The sequence below is a fragment of the Peromyscus maniculatus genome, chromosome 2 (genome assembly GCF_049852395.1).
Source record: "Peromyscus maniculatus bairdii isolate BWxNUB_F1_BW_parent chromosome 2, HU_Pman_BW_mat_3.1, whole genome shotgun sequence".
NCBI lineage: Eukaryota > Metazoa > Chordata > Mammalia > Rodentia > Cricetidae > Peromyscus > Peromyscus maniculatus.
In genome coordinates, this window is record NC_134853.1 from 9,143,301 (window position 1) to 9,161,966 (window position 18,666).

Genomic DNA, 18,666 nt, shown 5'->3' on the forward strand with positions numbered 1-18,666 from the left:
GGCATGAGTTCCATCTCATGGAGTGGGCCTTAACTCCAATCAGGTATTGATTGGTCACTCCCACAAGTTTTGAGCCACTGTTGCCCCAGTTGTCCGTGCAGGAAGGTCACCATTGTAAATGGAAGGATTTGTAGCTGGGTTGGTCTTTACCGTTCTTCTTTGGTAGCATGCAGAGTTATACTCATGTACCATGAACAGTAGTCAGTAGGGGTGAAGGCTCTATGTAGGCACCAGCTTGATTTCTTCATGTTCATTAAGTTGTGTAGGTGTTGTCTTTAGCAATAAGGTCTTATTGTCTGTTTGTGGAAAGCTACCAATAGCCTTAACCATAACTCTTTGGCCAACAACTCAATTAGATGTAACCTATTCCCTGTACTGGAAGCATCATTTGATGTCAAGAGATGTTCAGTTGAGGCTGTGTCTCTCCTGTTCCTTGACAATTTCATTTAGATTACCTTTATGTATGTATATATTAATAGGAAGCTACTACTGTATGAGGTTTCCATATGACCCCTCAAATAGCTCTTAGTTTTAGCTTTCCCTCCCATATTCCTTCCCTCTCCTCCTTCCATGTTTGATCATCCAATTCCAACCCCTCCTTCTTGTCCATCTGCAGCTATTCTATTTCCATTTCCTAGGGAGACCCATCCCTCTCTCCCAGTCCCTTATTGTCTTCTTAACCTCTGTGGCAGTATGGATTGTAGCTTGCTTATCAGTGACTTAACAGCTAACATCCTCATATAAGTGGGTATGTGTATTTATCTTTCTGGGTCTGAATGGCCTCACTCAGGGTGATTTTTTTTTTTCTAGCTCTAGCGTTTCATGATTGCATGTCTTTTAACCATTGAGTAATGTAAATCATACTTTGACCAGGGTATCTGCTGCATTTGCAGCCTTCCCACCCTCGTTTCAGTTATCTGAGTTAGCAGTTGACATTTGCATTCTTGTGGTACTTAGATTCAAGTAACCCTTATTTACTTAATGACCACAAAGCTCAGAAGTGGTGGTGTATCAGAGGGTGACCCTGAACTTTGATCCACCTACCTCCACCTCAAGTGCTAGAATCATAGGTGTACACCATGTCACCCAGCTTGTCAGAACAATATTCTATCTGTGAAATTATATGGAAAGAAAAAATTTCTAAGGTAAGCATGTTTCCCCATACTTGTAATCCCAACACTTGGGAGGCTGGAGCAAGAGGCTCTTGAGTTTAGAGCCAACATAGGCTGCTTACACAGCAAGACTCTGTCAAACGCATGAAAAGGGGAAAAAAGAACTTTGCCAGGGCTGGAGTAGTGGCTCAGCAGTTAAGAGCATTTGCTGCTCTTGCAGAGCACCAGGTTTGGCGCCCACTGACTACTGTCTGTAACTCCAGTACCTTCTTCTCACTGTCTCACACGGAACACATGCATATGCGGGCACAGCACGCATGCACATAAACGGAAATCGATCTTTAAATCGAAAACAAGGAAAGAAAGGGTGTTGTAGCACGAATCTTAAAACTTCTTATTCATAAAAACAAACCCAAGGCCAGTTATTGGGGTGAGCACTGGAAGATCAGAGAAGCAGAACAAGCCACAACTTCCTCACCTCGCCAATTCCTCAGCTGATCCTGTTTCCTCAGACTGGAAGCCTCTGAGTCCTCATCCAGAATGAATCTCAGCTGAACTGTTTGTTGCTCAGAAGCCTAAAAGCTTAACTAGCCTAGTTCCTGGTTTTCACACCTTATATACCTTTCTGCTTTCTGCCATTACTTCCTGGGATTAAAGGCTCTTGTTACCATGCCTGGCTGTTTCCAGTGTGGCCTTGAACCCACAGAGATCCAGACGGATTTCTGCCTCTGGAATGCTGGGATTAAAGGTGTGAGTGCCACCGTTTTCTGTTCTGTTCTCTGACCCCAGATACATTTATTAGGGTGCACAGTATTTTGGGGAACACAATACCACCACAGGGTGCTTTTCAGATTTTGCTGTCTTTGTTGTTTTTTCAGGACTATAACATTAACTCCCCTTTGCCCACCTGCCTTACACTATCTAGCAACACAGAACAGAGTTCTGTGATCTTAAAATACTATCTTCTGTTCTTAAAAAAGTTCCTTGGTTCCTCCTTTCCTGGGTTCCCTTCTTTTTATTCTCTTCTAGATAAGCTCATATTTTCTATTCAAAGTCTCCTTCAAAGATCACCTGTGTGAAATTTTGTCTAGCTCTCTGATTACAATTGTTAGGTATGTGCTCCCACAGTACAAGGTATCAAATCATGTATCCATGATAAACCCTAACTTTTGCAATAAATTACCTGTTTATCATAATACTAAGAATTCTTTGAAAATTTTTATTATTCGTGTTTTATTTGCTTTGGGTTTGTTTTTTCATTTGTTTGGTGTGTGTGTGTGTGTGTGTGTGTGTGTGTGAGAGAGAGAGAGACAGAGACAGAGACTATGGCTATGGCTATGGCTGTGTGTTTTATCAAACCTAGAGCTTTATACATTCTAGGCAAACATTCTACCTACTGGGTTATACCTCAGACTTTGTTGAAGGAACCTGAACTTTGAACATCTTAATTGGCTCAGTATCCATCATGCCTGGCTCCTTACCAGAAACAAATTAAAAATTTAACTGAGTACTAGTTATGGAGAGGAAAGTCAAAACTAGAGACAGGATTGAAATTGGTAATCAAACAAATATCCAAACCATTCTGAAAGCTAACCCAGGAAGAATTGAGTTCAGTGGGTGTGGTGGTGCATGGATTGATGCTAGAGCACTTGGAAGAGAAAGCAGGAGGGCCATGAGTTTGAATCTGCTCTGGGTTCCATAAGACATTGTCTCACTTCCCACCTACTGCCACATCCTCCAGAAGCTCAATTTGAGACAGATTAGAAAGACAAGAAAATAAACTTGAACCCATCAAATTACATACATTAAACACCTTTTGTGTTTTTCATGTATCAGTTGTACTCAGTAAAGCTGTTAAAAGAGAACTTCATGAAATAGGAGTTTTCTAAAGAAAAACATGATAAATTCTTGGTTGCAGTACTAACTATGCTTAACTTGTGTCTTGGGAAGTTTGATTTCTACTTCTTAAGCACATCTGAGCAAAAAGTGGCCACCTTTTAATGGACTCCGTAAGTCCTTTATCCAAGATGTTTCTTGTGGATTGAAATATGTCTTGACTATGCCAGGTACTTTTTTTACACCAAGTTTCATTTGTATATATTCTTAGAATCTTACTTTTCTTTTAAAGTGTTAATGGCCAACAGTCTACAGAAACTGAATCTTTAGTGGATACAGTATCCATAATAAGGTAAAGTAAAATGATATTTTTTTTGTCCCTAAAATCATTGATGAAGCAATTCATGTAGATTTAAATATGTTATAATTGGCATAATTAAATACAGCTCAGAGTTCTCTTTAACTCAACAGATATTCAAGACCCTGAAATGTCTTAGAATTTCTAGCTATAAAGACTTTGATATGGAATCTAGGGTTGTTTTGCATAGTTTCCAATAGATTGTTAGACTAACAGATAGGGAGCATGTGAGCTTATTCTGGTATTCTATCATCATAAGGCTCACAGGAAAGGACTAGAAAGTACATTTTCTTGTGTGTGTCCATATTCCAATTATATAAAATTATTTGAAAAACTCTTTCTGGACTACTATAAATGCTGTGTGAGACAATCTAAAATATTCAAAGAGCAGAAAGTCTGTGTAAATGATTTCAGAAATATCAGTTGGGTCGCTGAGTGAATATATGGGAGGAGTTGGCTAACTTAGTGTGGAAAGGATTGGTGACTAGGATTTAAGAATCCAAGATGTTATATGATTTGTCCATAAAAACACTGGATTAGATTATATATATCTGGGGAGGAGAGGGAACAGGTTCTCAGTGTGCAGCCCGGGCTAGTCTGGAACTTAGTGTAAAGTCTATGCTGGCTTCAAATTTGCATTGATCATCCTGCCTCAGCCTCTTAGTGCTAAGATTACAGGCATGCACCACCATGCCTGACTTGAATTAGTCTTTTTTTGTTGTTGTTGTTTGTTTGTTTTTTGAGACAAGGTTTCTCTGTGTAGCTTTGGTGCCTGTCCTGGAACTTGCTTTGTAGACCAAGCTGGCCTCCAACTCACAGAGATCCGCCTGGCTCTGCCTCCTGAGTGCTAGGTTGAAGGCGTGCGCCACCACCACCTGGCTTTGAAATAATTCTTAATCACACCTCTTAGGTATAAGAGAGATATATAAATGATGGGAAGTTCTTGAAAGGATGGTGACTGGCAATGAAGAATGATAGCAGGTGGTATCTGTAGCATTCCTGAGTGGCTGAGATGTCTGTGGAAGCAGGAGTAACATTCATGAGGAAATAAAAACTATTGGAGCTGGAGAGAGAGCTCAGTGCTGGAGCCCTTGCTTAGCGTATGTAAGGACCTCGATGCAGTCCCCCGCGCTGTAAAAACGGTGTGAAGGCCCATTGTTGGAACCCTGTGTCTTCTAGGAGGTTGAAGAGTAAGCTTTTCTCTTCTTGAAAAGGTCAAAAGGAGAAAACTATTGTCCCAGGTGGAGCAGGAGTCGGGGTGGGGGCCAGACTTAGAGGTGAAGAGTTTGAGAAGAGCATTCTAGAGAATACAATACAATAGAATAGAACATTTCAGGAGAGAGGAAAGGGGAGAAAGGATCTGCGCATTGCAGAGTGTTTTCGTGGATAAAAGTACAGCTAAAATGTCTACATTTTAGGTGGGGCTAACATACCTATAAAGTTCAGGCACACTGCTTTTTAGGTTCTAAGTTGCTTCTATATCAAATAAGAATAATGCTGTCTTTGCAAGGCTGTTAAAAAAATATGCCACATACATTATTTCCAGTATAAACTTGCCTTAAAAAAAAAAAGTCTTGGGAGATGAAAAGTATGTGATCTACCATCAAATGAAAGAATTTTGAAAATTCTGCAGAAAATGATTTTAGAAGCCAAAGGAGAGAAGGAAAATAAATTCTTTGCAGTTTGAGGAAGGTTTGGGAGTTCTTTTGTTTTTGTCTTGTTTTTCATCCTCAATCTATTTGGATAACTGATAGAATCTTGATTTCTGAGTAGATGAACCATAAAAAGATGAAATAAAGGGAAATTTGACAATAGAAACATTAAAACTTAACATGGGGTGATAGGTAAGAAGAGCACCAAGAGAAGCGGGTGCAGAAGATCCTGTAGCAAAGGTGACAAGTCATTCCCTTCCGTGCCTTCACTAGACTCTGGAACTAATCACTAACTAACTCTCTTGTTTTTGTTTAGGTCTCACAAGAACGTCATATCTAAATTGAAACATGAAAGCAGTCAACCAGATTTTAATAAGAAAGAAGCAAGAATGGGGAATCTTCAAAGTGAGTACTGTTACTGTAGTTTTAGAAGTAGAGACAAGTGCTGTAGCTGTTCACCTTACCACCACAGCACAAAAGGCCCTCAGAAGACCAAGAGCCGACTTTAGAAAGTGAGCTCTTGTTGATGGTCTAGTCTGAGTTATTTGGCTATGTGTGGGAGTAGCATTGGTTTTCTGCTTAACTGTATTCAGCAACTTCAGACTTTTTTGAGCTATGAATGGAATCAAAGCTCATTATTAACATTGAATAAGTGAATTTGGAATCTGTACTTCTAGGGAAAATACTAACATTTTTATCAACTAATCAGTACACAGTCTTGTTTTATGTTTGTTCTATTTAAAGACACTGTGGTGTTGGCTCATTAATATTGAATCATTGCCAGCTGCACTATAATACATGCCTGAATAAAATATATGCCACTCTTCCATGTTGCCCTCTGACCTCCACAGATACACATGCCCATGCCCACTCATAAATAAATGATTATAATTTTTTAAGTTTGAATAAAGAATATGAAGTGCTTTGATAGTTGGCTCTATTTGTGTCTGTAAGTATAAATTAAGCTTTAGAGTGCAGAATGATTTAAGCAAAAGTCTCTCCCCAAAAGCCAATCTTCTGTTTTTCTTAGTTAGCTATTTTTAGTTGGTTTGGAGTCAAACTAACAAAATTGGAGTGATTTTGTTCAGTTTAGAATCTAGCAGTGTAGTCTAGCCCTATCTCAAACTCATGATCCTCTTACTTGACCTCCAGAGTTTACTTGTGTGGAACACCATGCCTAGTTTTTATGTTTTATGTAATCAGGGTTTGTAGCATTGTTTTCTTGATACAATCCCTATGAAATTCTACCTTATTGGTTTAAATTTATTCTCCATGAATCCTTTAATTAGGATTCCTTTAATTTGCATCTTCATTTTATTTCCTATTTGTCTAAATGTTTTTTAAGTCTGTAGTTTCTAAATTCTTACATGCTGAAGACTATCTAGTGTCCTTTGTGTATCTTTAGAACTTTTTGTCTAAGTATATAATACTCATTAGAAATACTTTCTGGCCACAGCTTAGCAAACAGATTGATTTTGAGTTGCTACAGTGTCGAAGTCTGACATTAACATGACTTCTCCCACCTTTGTGTGTGAGTTACTTTTCTCTCTTCCCTGACCAGGTTTTCCTAGGACATGTGCTGAGTGCCAGACATCCCTCCTTAATTACTGCTTTGGTTTTGGATTTCCATTTAATTAAAGTGATTTTTCACTTTGAACTTGCTTATTTAATCTCCAGATAACTGAAGGATGTTCTAAATAGTTTTCTAATCTCCAAATAATTGAAGGATATTCTAAATATCATTCTGTTATTGAGTTCATGTTTAATTCTATTGTGGTCTGAGAATAGTTTGTAGTAGACAAAAAGTACCTATATCCTAAGCTGGCCATGAACCTGCAGTAGTCAGTCCTCTGCTGTGGCCTCCCAAGTGCCAGTTGTCAGAGGACACCTTTCAGGAGGTGATTGTCTCCTTCCCCCAAGGATAGAACTTGGGTAACCAGACTGTACACTAAGAACGTCACTGGCTGAATCCTGTTACCAGTCCCTTAAAGGATTTTGTTTCTCTATGGTGCATCCTACTGTTAGTTTCTCTTGGTGATTGTTGTTGATGTATATCTGAGAAGAGAGAACAATATGTATTCTGTTATTAAATATCATAAAAAGACTTCATTGATCCTATAGCAAAAGTACTTTTCCTTCTATACGCAGGTGATTAGATATGTTCCTGGAGGTGAGAGGACACTTCTGTGTTAGTCAAATGGATTCTTAGAATTAGGTTGCTTCCAGGTTTGAAGGAAAAAGAATTCAACATATAGAGCTCATTTTCTTACAGTAGCTAAAGGAAACAGGAATTTCATGGTAACCTGTTGGAAAGTCCACCCTTTCTTCTAATGTGAAGCAATATTAATGTTGGTGTTTTTATTCACAGGTGAAATAATGACAGAAGAAAATAGAAGAACCATTAGAAGCAATAGATTATGTAGTTCAAAGAATCAGCCAGACATTGATGAAAAACACAAGCGTAAAAAAAAACAGGTATTTTTCACTATATTTGAATAATACTTATAAATATTTAAGTATTTATACTCGTTTTCCTAAAAGGTCTAACTTTAAGGTTCTTACGTATTTGAAAATTACACACAAAGTAGAAAATACACCATTTGTATCAGGGGCGTTTTGTTTTGTTTTGTTTTGTTTTGTTTTGTTTTGTTTTGTTTTGTTTTGAGACAGGGTTTCTCTGTGTAGCCCTGGTTGCCCTGGAACTCACCCTGTAGAGATCCTCCTGCCTCTGCCTCCCAAGTGCTGGGATTAAAGGTGTACGCCACCATTGTCTGGCCCCTCAATCTTGATTTAATTTTGGTGTGTGGTATCTATCAAGAAGTTTGTCCATTTCTTTTAGATTTTCCAAATTTGTGAATTCCAGGTTTTTGAAGTGTGACCTAATGATTCTCGAATTTCCTCACTGTCTGTTGTTAAGTCCCCCTTTTCATTTCTGATGTTGTTAATTTAAATATTCTCCATCTGCTTTTTAGTTAGCTTGTCTATCTTGTTGATTTTCTCAAAGAACTCTTTGTTTCGTTGATTCTTTGTATTGTTCTCTTTATTTCTACTTTATTGATTTCGGCCCTCAGTTTCATTTTTTTATTCTACTCCTCTTGTGTGAGTTTGCTTCTTTTTGTTCTAGAGCTTTCAGGTGTGCTCTTAAATAGCTCGTATGAGATTTCTCCAAATTCTTTATGCAGGCACTTACTGATGTGAACTTTCCTCTTAGAAAAGGGAAACTTGCCTTTTAGACAGTCCTTTCACGCTGTTCCATAAGTTTGGGTGGGTTGTGCCTTCATTTCACTGAATTCTAGGGAGTCTCCAATTTCTTTATTTCTTCCTTGACCCAGTGGTAGTTCAGTTGAGAGTTGTTCCATTTCCGTGTGTTTTTAGGCTTTCTATAGTTTGTGTTGTTGTTGAATTCTTTTTTTTTTTTTTTTTTTTTTTTTTTTGAGGGGGTGGGGTTCGAGACAGGGTTTCTCTGTGTAGCTTTGCGCTTTTCCTGTAACTCACTCTGTAGCCCAGGCTGGCCTCGAACTCACAGAGATCCGCCTGCCTCTGCCTTCGAGCGCTGGGATTAAAGGCGTGCGCCACCCCTGGCTTGTTGTTGAATTCTAACCCATAGTGATCCAATAAGATACAGGGGGTTATTTCAGTTTTTTGTACCTGTTGAGACTTGCTTTCTGACAGAGTGTGTGGTCAGTTTTGGAGAAGATTCCATGAGGTACTGAGAAGAATACTCTTTGGTGTTTGAGTGAAATGTTCTGTAGATATCTGTTAGGTCCATTTGAGTCATAATGTCTGTTATTTCTCTGTTTAGTTTCTGTCTGAACAACCTGTCCATTGGTGAGAGTGGAATGTTGGATGTCTCCCACTATTAATGTGTGGAGTTCAATATGTAAATTAAGCTTTAGTAATGTTTCTTTTACAAATGTAGGTGCTCCAAAAATACATTTGGAGCATAAGTATTCAGATTTTTCCTTTGATGAGTATGAAATGTCCTTCTACATCTCTTTTGATTAATTTTTGTTTGAAGTCTATTTTTTCAGATACTAGGATAGCTACACCAGCTTGCTTCTTAGGTCTGTTTGAGTGGAAAATCTTTTTCCAACTCTTTACTTTGAGGTAGTGTCTATCTTTGATAAATTTTCTTGTATGCAACAGAAGGATGGATACTGTTTTTATATCTAGTCTGTTAGCCTGTATCTTTTTATTGGCCAATTGAGTCCATTGATACTGAGAGATGTTAATGATCAGTGATTGTTAATTCCTATTGGTGGTGGTGGTGGTGGTGGTGGTGGTGGTGGTGGTGGTGGTGGTGGTGGTGGTGGTGTGTGTGTGTGTGTGTGTGTGTTTCCCTTCTTTGGGTTTTGCTGGTGTTGGATTATCTATTGCTGTGTTTTCGTAGGTGTAACTAACTTCCTTGAGTTGGAGTCTTTCTTCCAGTACCTTTTGTAGGTCTGGATTTGTGAATAGATACTGTTTAAATTTGACTTTGTCATATAATATCCTATTTTCTCCCATCTATGGTGACTGAAAGTTTGGCTGGATATAGTAGTCTGGGCTGGCATTCTCCATCTATGGTGATTGAAAGTTTGGCTAGAATATAGTAGTCTGAGCTGGCATCCGTGGCCTCTTAGGGTCTGTAAGACATCTGTCCAGACTCTTCTGGTGTTTCGAGTCTCCATTGAGAAGTTGGGTGTAATTCTGATAGGTCTGCCTTTATATGCTAATTGACCTTTTTCCTTTGCAGCTCTTAATATTCTTTCTTTATTCTATATTAGTATTTTGATTATTATGTAGTGAGGCGACTTTTTTCTGGTCCAGTCTATTTGGTGTTCTGTAAGATTCTTGTACTTTTATAGACATGTTCTTTAGGTTGAGAAAATTTTCTTCTATGATATTATTGAATGTATTTTCTGGGTTTTTGAGCTGGGATTCTCCTTCTTCCATTCCTATTATTCTTAGGTTTTGTCTTTTCATAGTGTCCCAGATTTCCTGGATATTTTGTGTTGGGATTTTTTTTAGATTTAATAGTTTCTTTGACCAATGAATCTATTTCCTCTATCGTATCTTCAGTGCCTGAGATTATCTGTTTCATCTCTTATATTCTGTTGGTGATGCTTGCGTTTATAGTTCCTGTTCGCTTGCCCAGATTTTCCATTTCCAGAATTCCATCAGTTTGTGTTTTCATTATTGCTTTCATTTCCATTTTCAGGTCTTAAACCATTTCCTTCACCTGTTTTGTTGTTGTTTGCTTGTTTGTTTGTTTTTTTCTTGGCTTTCTTGGCATTCTTCAAGGGATTTATTGATTGCCTTCAATTTTTTTTTTGTCTTTTTCTCAATTTCTTTAAGGGTTTTTTTTTTTTTTTTCATATCCCCTATAGGGACCCCTGTCTTCATAAAGTTATTTTTAAGTTTGTTTTCTTGTGTGTCAGCTGCATTGGACTGTTCAGGTCTTGCCGTTGTTGTATAGCTGGACTCTGGTGATGCCTATTGCCCTTTCTGTTATTGATTGTGTTCTTTCATTGGCATTTAGGCATCTGGATTTGGGGTGGTTATAGGACTTGGTGTTGATTCCTGCATGCATTTGTCTTTGTTGGATGAGTGGGTTTTTGTTTGTTTGTTTGTTTGTTTCTCTTTTCTCTCTGGTCTTCTAATCTAAATGGGCAAGGGTTCTAATGACTAGTGAGTCTTCAGGTCTAATAGGGTGTCTCTGTCAGGCTTTTGGGAGCCTTGGGTCCCTGGATCTGACCTGGCCTCTGGTAAAGCCAAAGTCTTCCTTCAAAGTTGTAGGCCACAATATGGAGCTCAGTGGAGAGGGTACAGTATAGTATGGGTTTGTTGGGTGGGCTTAGGGCGTGTTAGTGGGCAGTGGGTGGTGTCTTATCTGGAGGACCCTAGGACCATCCCGGCCTCCTGTAAAGCTGTCAGGGCTATGGACAAAGGGGATGTGTCCCAGGGATCAGGCTCTGGGGAATGTGGCAGCTTGGCTGGGAGGCAGGTCACTCACCTGTTCTCTAGACTGGTGTGGACTGTACCTGGGCATGGTCCAGGAGTCTCTTGGAGTTGTGGGGAAAGGCTGGCCACAGGGAGGATGGTGAGGTGGGAGGGGCTGGGCTGGGAAGTGGGTCTTGGGGAACAGAATCTAGGGGGTGGGTACAGTCCAGCTGGCAGGCGGGTCACAGGACACTCACCTGCTCCTCAATTGGGTATTTATTATTTTTAATTTGAAATGTGCTATCATGTAGCTCAGGCTGACCTCAGACTCTTTATGTAGCCAAGGCCACCCTTGAATCCCTGCTTCTCCTCTCTTTACCTCACTAGTACTGGGATTTACAGTCATCCACCACAACTAGCTTTTAGTAATTCCTTTGCTTCTCTTCTGTCTGCCCCTTGACTAGTTCTCTGATGGATATAAGAAGACTAGTTTTCAGGTTGTTCTGGTTTTCCCATTGTGGATGGGATGATAATTTCCAAGTGCTTTGCTTATCAAACTGGAAACCAGAAATCTCTGCCTCATGGATTTGTATTTGAGGATAGAGCACAGGTGTCATTTATAGATAACTATGAGAGTTTTTCTTTTGTCGGGAGAGTATCAACCGTATGCTCTATAGGATATATGGGTATTGATTATGCCACTGTTTGCTTTGCCAAAAAAAGTTATGTGGACACTGCCAACATCTGTTTTTATTTTTCAGTTGACCTTGTGATAGAGAACTCTTTTCAAGGGTGGCTGACACACTTCATTTTATGTTGTATTGGAGCTTTCAGTTGTTATTTTTTTATTTAAATTACTCAATTTCTACTTGGATAGCTTTTTTTTCTTATCTGTTAGACAAAAGTCCTTGAGCCTGCCTCATTAAAATTTGTAGATCCTTTTATAAACTTAGTCCATTAAGGAAAAAAGTAAATACCTTTCAGTATATCCTCCACACAGAGATTACATAGTGTGAATTATTATAACAAGCTTTTCTTTTACTATAAATTATGCCATTGTGAAGGACAACGTAGAAGACACAGTCTTCGAGTAGCATACAAACCGGGAAGGAGTTTGGCTATGGTCAGTGCCAGTTCCTCTGGTATTCAGTCACCTGGGGCATAGTTTTCATCTCCTGTCTGTCTTCAGGTCACGTTGATTTTCCTTTTCTTAACACCAGAATTTTCTAATAAGAATTTTTTTTTCTCGAAAAACCAAAAAAAAAAAAAAAAAAAAAAAAAAAAAGAATTTTTTTTTCAATTGTAGTAAAATATACATAATGGCAAATGTATCCTCTTAAGATTTTTAAGGCTTATCATTTTTATTTATGTATGTTTCTCGGGTAGGGGTATGTGCATGTGAGTAAAGAACTCAACGTTTCTGGTCTCCTGAGCTGGAGCTACAAGCAATTGTGAGCCACCCATCAAAATTCTAGGACCCAAACTCAGATCCTTTGCAAGAACGGAATATGTTCTTAACTACTGAGCTATCTCTTCACCATGTCTTATTCATTTTTAAGTATACAGTTTAGTAGCATTAAGCATATTCATATTTTCATATCATCGCTGCAGTCCACCCATAACTTTAACAAATTCTGGACCCATTAAAACGCTCTTTCTTTCCCCGTTCTCTGCCATGCTTCATAACTGTCTGTCTCTGAGGTTGGCCATTCTAGGTACCTCATATCAGTGAAATCATTCAGTACATGTGTTATTTTTATGTGAGTGTTTACCTGCATGGGTTTATGTGTACCACAGGTGTACCTGGTGCCATAGAGGTCAAAAGGGGGCATTGAATCCCCTAGAACTTGACTTGCAGATAGTCAATAATAATAATAATAATGCCATGTGGATGCTGGGAACTGAACTCAGGTCATCTGGAAGAACAAGAAGTGATTTTATCACTGAGCCATCTCTCTAGCCTAGTACTTATCTTTTCATATCTAAATTATTTCACTTAGCATAATATTCTTAAGGCTAAAGCATGTTGCCAGAATTTCCCTTTTAATAATAAATAATATTCCCCATATACTGTATGCTGAAAATTCTTTCATTCATTGATGGTCCTGGCTTACTTCCTCATTTTAGTGTTGTGGATAGTACAGCAGTGAGCAATAGTGTACAAATAGTGTGTTGGACACTCAAACCCCTCTTTATCACACCAAAAGAAGGAATAATTAGTTGGCCACCTATCCCAAATACTAAATGTTAGTACTTTGTCTATGCAAAGTATTGATGTTATTTAAATTTTTTCAGCATTTTCTCCCAGCCTAAATTGAGTGGTTGTGTTTTTGAAAGTCTGTCTTGCAGAAGACTTGCGTGCGTGCGTGCATGTGTGCGTGCGTGCGTGCATACCTCCCCCAGCACAGGGAGAGAATGTTCACTGAGTTCATTAGTGAAGTACTAAACAGTCGTGAGTTCTATTTAGAAATGTGGAGTGCTCTGTGAAGGGTTAGATAAAGGCTGCTTGAGCTAGCTCAGGGAGTCTGAAGTTAGACAGCTTACAGTTACTGTATAGCTGTCCCATCTTAGCTGGCCAAGCTTCGGTAACACTACCTGAAATACTACATGGGTCATGGTAAGATCTTATAAAACCATATATGTATGTGTGTGTTGATATGTATAAAAGAATATAGGAAAATAATTTTCCTTTTTAAGAAACAGCATTGCTTTGACTTTTAAAAGATGTATTCTCTCTAAAGAATGTTTCTTTGAGTAACTTTTATGTCTTTTCAACAGGCGTGGCTTTGGGAAGAGGACAGATTTTTGAAGTGTGGTGTAAGGAAATATGGAGAGGGAAATTGGGCTAAAATACTATCACATTATAACTTCAACAACCGAACAAGTGTCATGTTAAAAGACAGGTGGAGAACGATGAAGAAACTAAAGCTGATTAGCTGAGACCCTGAAGGCTGAATGGGTTTGTTTCCACTTAACACAGGACAGTTAATACTTGAAGCACTACATTTTATTTAAAACTTTCTGGTGACTGATGTAGCTGCACTTTTTTGTTGAAAGCATTATTTTTTTGTGATAATCTTGTTACAAATTGGTACTGTAAAAGTAAAATTATATGCCATCATTTTTTTCTTCAAGAATCTTTATTTTTGTAAAATATAGATATGTTGAACCCTATCAAATTCAGTACCCCATCCCGCATCCTGTTTTAATACAAAAGTAAGAGCCTGATAAGATAAAAAGTATTTACTTACAGCTATTTCTCTTTGCTCTATTCCATGTCTGTAGACTTACAGAATGCCACATAGAAATTGATATTCTCAAGAATTGAAGGATACTCTTTTGTGATTTTGTTGCTTGAGTTATGGCTAATGTACTACTTACTGAAGATTTTATTGCTATTGTGATAAATGTTCAGAACAATCCAAAGTTCTGACAAGCTTGATTTCTCTCAGTAGTTTCATTTAAAGGAAGTTGGGTTTTCACCAACAATTTATCCTTTAGAATATTTAGTTAAAGGGTAATAATTAGCATTTTGAGTTTTATGTGCTGTATTTAGCTAGTGAATAAAAATCTCAACCTATTGAAATATTTACATTAGAAACAGGGTATTGTGTAATGTCTCTAATTTTCTATCGAAGTGTCATGTTTTATTTTCGTGTTGTTCTTGATTTGATGTTATCCTATTTATCTAATAAACAGAAACATTACTAATTGCTGTGTGCTTCCTGACCCAGTAGCTCCCACCCATGTTTACCCAGTGACCGTGTTTACCCAGGATGCTGCTGTTGGTTCCAAAGCTGGCAGCTTGGATCAAAATAAGCATCTAAGTCAACCTCACTCTAAACATAGTTCATAAATCATCAAATCTAAATTGCTATTATAAAATACCTACTATCTTTGCTTTAAAAAGTCACAAATATGGTGCATCATTAAAATGTACTTACTAAAAGCTTTTATTTTTGAATTTTTAACACTCTTATTTAGTGAGTGCATAAATCTTCATGCAATGGCATACATGAGGAAGTCAGTAATAACTTGGAGTGTGATAGTTAGTGTCTTGTCAACTTGACACAAGCTGGAGATACTTGGGAAGAGGAACCTCAACTGAGAAATACCTTCATCCGAATGCCTTAGGCAAGTCTGTAAGGCATTGTCTTCACTGGTGATTGGTATAGGAAGATAAAGCTCCCAGGTGGCAGTGCCAGTCCTGGGCAGGTGGTCCTGGATTGTGTGAGAAAAAGCATTCTGAGCAAACCATGCCAAACAAGCCATCAAGCAGCACTCCTCCATGACATCATCAGTTCCTTCATCCTTATTCTTGCCCCGGCTTCCTTCAGTGGTAGACTGTGAACCTCGAAGTGTAAGTGAACTAAACCCTTTTCTCTCCAAATTGCCTTTGATCATGGTGTTTTATCACAGCAATAGAAACCTAATTAAGACAGATTGAACTCGAGTTGTGAGGCTTGGTGGCAAGTACTTTCACCCACTTAGACATCTCATCGGCCCCAAAAGCTATTTTAAGTTTCTTTAGGCAATTTTTTTTTTCATATAACTTGTAGATATGTGAAAAGAATTATAGGTAGGCTACAGAGATGGCTCCATGATTAAGAGCACTGGCTGCTCTTCCAGAGGACATGGGTTTGATTTCCTGCACCCACATGGCAGTTCACAACTGTCTGTATCCAGTTCCAGGGGATCCAGTGCCCACACCTCTGGGCTCCATGGAGATACAGCATGCATGTTGTACACAGACATACATACAGGCAAAGTGTCCATATACGTAAAATAGGTTTCCTCAAAGAGTAATAGAGAAAATAGATTGATCAGTATGTTTATAAAACGTTGTCTCCTAGTCTCAATCCTTTGAGTTACTTTTTAAAAAATCTTTTGTTATTGAGGTAATTATAGGTTCATATACAATTGTAAGAATTATAAAAAGCATTTGCCCAGTTTCCCCTGGTGCTAATGTCTGATAAAACTATAGGATATCACCATCAAGAAATTAATAGTGATAGTCCATTTTGTCAAGATTCCCCAGTTGTCTCCATATTGAGTTCTAAACAATTTTATTTATATTAATCTGCCCTCTTCTCCAGAGGCAAGATCCAGAACAGGATCTAATAACGGGAAGATTTATTGAATTCTTACAAACTGCACTTACTTCCCCAACCCCTGGCAGCCATTGACTTTTACAAAATGTAATTATTTAAGCTGTTAGGCCTGTCGCTCAGAGCACTCACCAGGTATGTGCAACACCCTGGATTCTCCCCAGCACTGGACAGTAAATAAAAGGGTTAGAGTAAGGCCATCAAGGATGCATTCTGCCACTGTGACAGCCAACAAGCTGACCTACTGCTGGGTCAGCTCCGTGGAGCTCCCATGTCTAATACAGATTCAGAGAAGTGCCTAGTGAAGAAAATCCAGGGACCTTTCATTTTGATTGAGACAGTCTCTTCTCACTGTGTAGACTAGCCTAGTCTCCAACTCACAGAGATTCCCCTGCTCTGCCATATACCACCATACCTGGTGCAATAACTTAATAAAAGGCTGGTATTTTGCTTACTCTCTGTCCCTGACTGCTCACCTCAGCAGTTGCTATGGTAACAGCTTGTGCTTCTGGGACAGCTTGGTGCTAAACCATGCAATGTAATGCAGGTTTTCACAAAAAACATGGCTGTGTGTACTGACGTGTTTGTTCCTTGAGTCAATTCAGATTTGTCTTTGTTTTGCTTCATCTAGGCTGTAGCAACTTCAAATGGGCAGTTTTGGGTTTTTCAAAGGTGACAGAGCTGGAGATGAAGTTAAGCCAAACAAGCAAGACTCAGCAAGTTATCACTGCATAGGCAGAGTCCAGATTAAGGTTTGCATCTATCTATGTGTGTATGTGTCTTAGCTAGGGTTTCTACTGCTGTGAAGAGACTCCGTGACCACAGCAACTCTTACAAAGGAAAACATTTCATTGGGGCGGCTTACACTTTCAGAGGTTTAGTCTGTTATCATGATGTTGCGACATGGTAGTATGCAGACAGACATGGTGCTGCAGCTGAGAGTCCTACATCTTGATTTGCTGGTAACAGGGAGTGAACTGAGTGAGACACTGGGTGGTATCTTGAGCATAGGAGACCTCAAAGCCCACTGCCACAGTGGCACACTTCCTCCAACAAGACCACCTACTCCAACAAAGCCGCACCTCCTAATAGTGCCACTCCCTTTGGGGACCATTTTCTTTCAAACCACCACAGTATGTATACATAAGTATAGGACAGAAAAGAATACTATGAGAGGGAGGAAAAGGTTAATGGGATGCATGGGACTTTCCATGAAAGTAAAAGGGAGTGTGAGTTAGAGGCTGGGGACCATGGTGGGAGTCGGAAGAGGGATATGAATAGAACAAAGTTATAAGGACATGTATGGAAGTACCTTAGGAAACTGACTTATTTTTACGCTGATAATGCAAATTTAATGTTTTACAGAAGTACTTGAGCAAACAGCAAAGAGCCTGGGACGGAAAGTCAGAAGATGGGATGGAATGGGGGTTAGGGTTCCCTTTAGACCGTACTGGGTCAGCAGCTTTCGATTGGAAGAGGAGGAGGAGAAATGAGGAAGAAAACAAAACTTGAAGAAGAAACTGGGAAGTGCCCAGGCAGCATCTGGGTATAACTTTCGCACTTTGTTCGGACCCAAGTAGGAAGTGGGGCGAGACATAGGGTGTTAGCAGGTCCTGGCTGTTCCGAGCAGATTCTCTTTCTTTTTTCTTTTTTTAACTTTTATTGATTCTTTGTGGATTTCACATCATGCGTTCCGATCCCACTTATCTCCCTGTCCCCTCACATCTGCCCCCCTGCCCTTGCAGCCCCCACTCCAAAATCAAAACCAAATTTAAAAAGAAAAACCGAAAACCAAACAAAGTAAAGAAACAAAACAAAAGCAAAAACAACAATAACATAACAAAAGACTCTTGTGAAAGCTGTAGTGTGGTACACTGAGACACAGTTGACCCTTTGGTCCGATCATGTTTACTTGTTCATCGCCACGAGTCATTGGTCTGGCTGGAGGCCTCTGGTTTCTGCGACACCACCGATAATGGACTCTCACGGGAACTCCTCTTGGATATCCTGTGTCATGGAGATCCTGCAGCTTTGGGTCTGTAGGTTCATCCCCTTCACATTCTAAGCAGATTATTCCAGAAGTTTGGTTTCTAGGCCTGGTTGCCTCGGACTGAGGCCAGAGTTCTGTCATGTAGACTCCAGTCGCTTGGAGTCGCTTCCGGTCCAGCTGCTGTGCTTTTGTGTCCCACTCAGAGTGTAATGTTAGTGTGAGTGTGTGCATGTGTCTGTCTGTCTGTCTGTCTGCAGGTTCACTGGGAGAGTGTAATGTTAGTGTGAGTGTGTGCATGTGTCTGTCTGTCTGTCTGTCTGCAGGTTCACTGGGAGAGTGTAATGTTAGTGTGAGTGTGTGCATGTGTCTGTCTGTCTGTCTGTCTGCAGGTTCACTGGGAGAGTGTAATGTTAGTGTGAGTGTGTGCATGTGTCTGTCTGTCTGTCTGTCTGCAGGTTCACTGGGAGAGTGTAATGTTAGTGTGAGTGTGTGCATGTGTCTGTCTGTCTGTCTGTCTGCAGGTTCACTGGGAGAGTGTAATGTTAGTGTGAGTGTGTGCATGTGTCTGTCTGTCTGTCTGTCTGCAGGTTCACTGGGAGAGTGTAATGTTAGTGTGAGTGTGTGTGCATGTGTCTGTCTGTCTGTCTGTCTGTCTGCAGGTTCACTGGGAGATGAAATCAGTTTGGTG

The 18,666-nt window shown here is 39.4% G+C and overlaps 1 protein-coding gene across 2 annotated transcripts in view; it reads left to right on the forward strand.

Moving 5' to 3' along the window:
• The window catches only part of Terf1 (telomeric repeat binding factor 1), a 32,055-nt gene extending 17,464 nt beyond the window's left edge, over positions 1–14,591 (forward strand). The window contains exons 7-10 of one of the 2 annotated variants that reach the window (XM_006974708.4): positions 3,241–3,300; positions 5,275–5,363; positions 7,327–7,433; positions 13,659–14,591. In XM_006974708.4, the coding sequence (XP_006974770.2) occupies positions 3,241–3,300; positions 5,275–5,363; positions 7,327–7,433; positions 13,659–13,820 (418 nt within the window). In that variant the 3' untranslated portion in view covers positions 13,821–14,591. The remainder of the gene's footprint in view (positions 1–3,240; positions 3,301–5,274; positions 5,364–7,326; positions 7,434–13,658) is intronic. The other variant, XM_042270757.2, reaches the window with a different exon arrangement.
• The last annotated feature ends 4,075 nt before the right edge of the window (positions 14,592–18,666 follow it).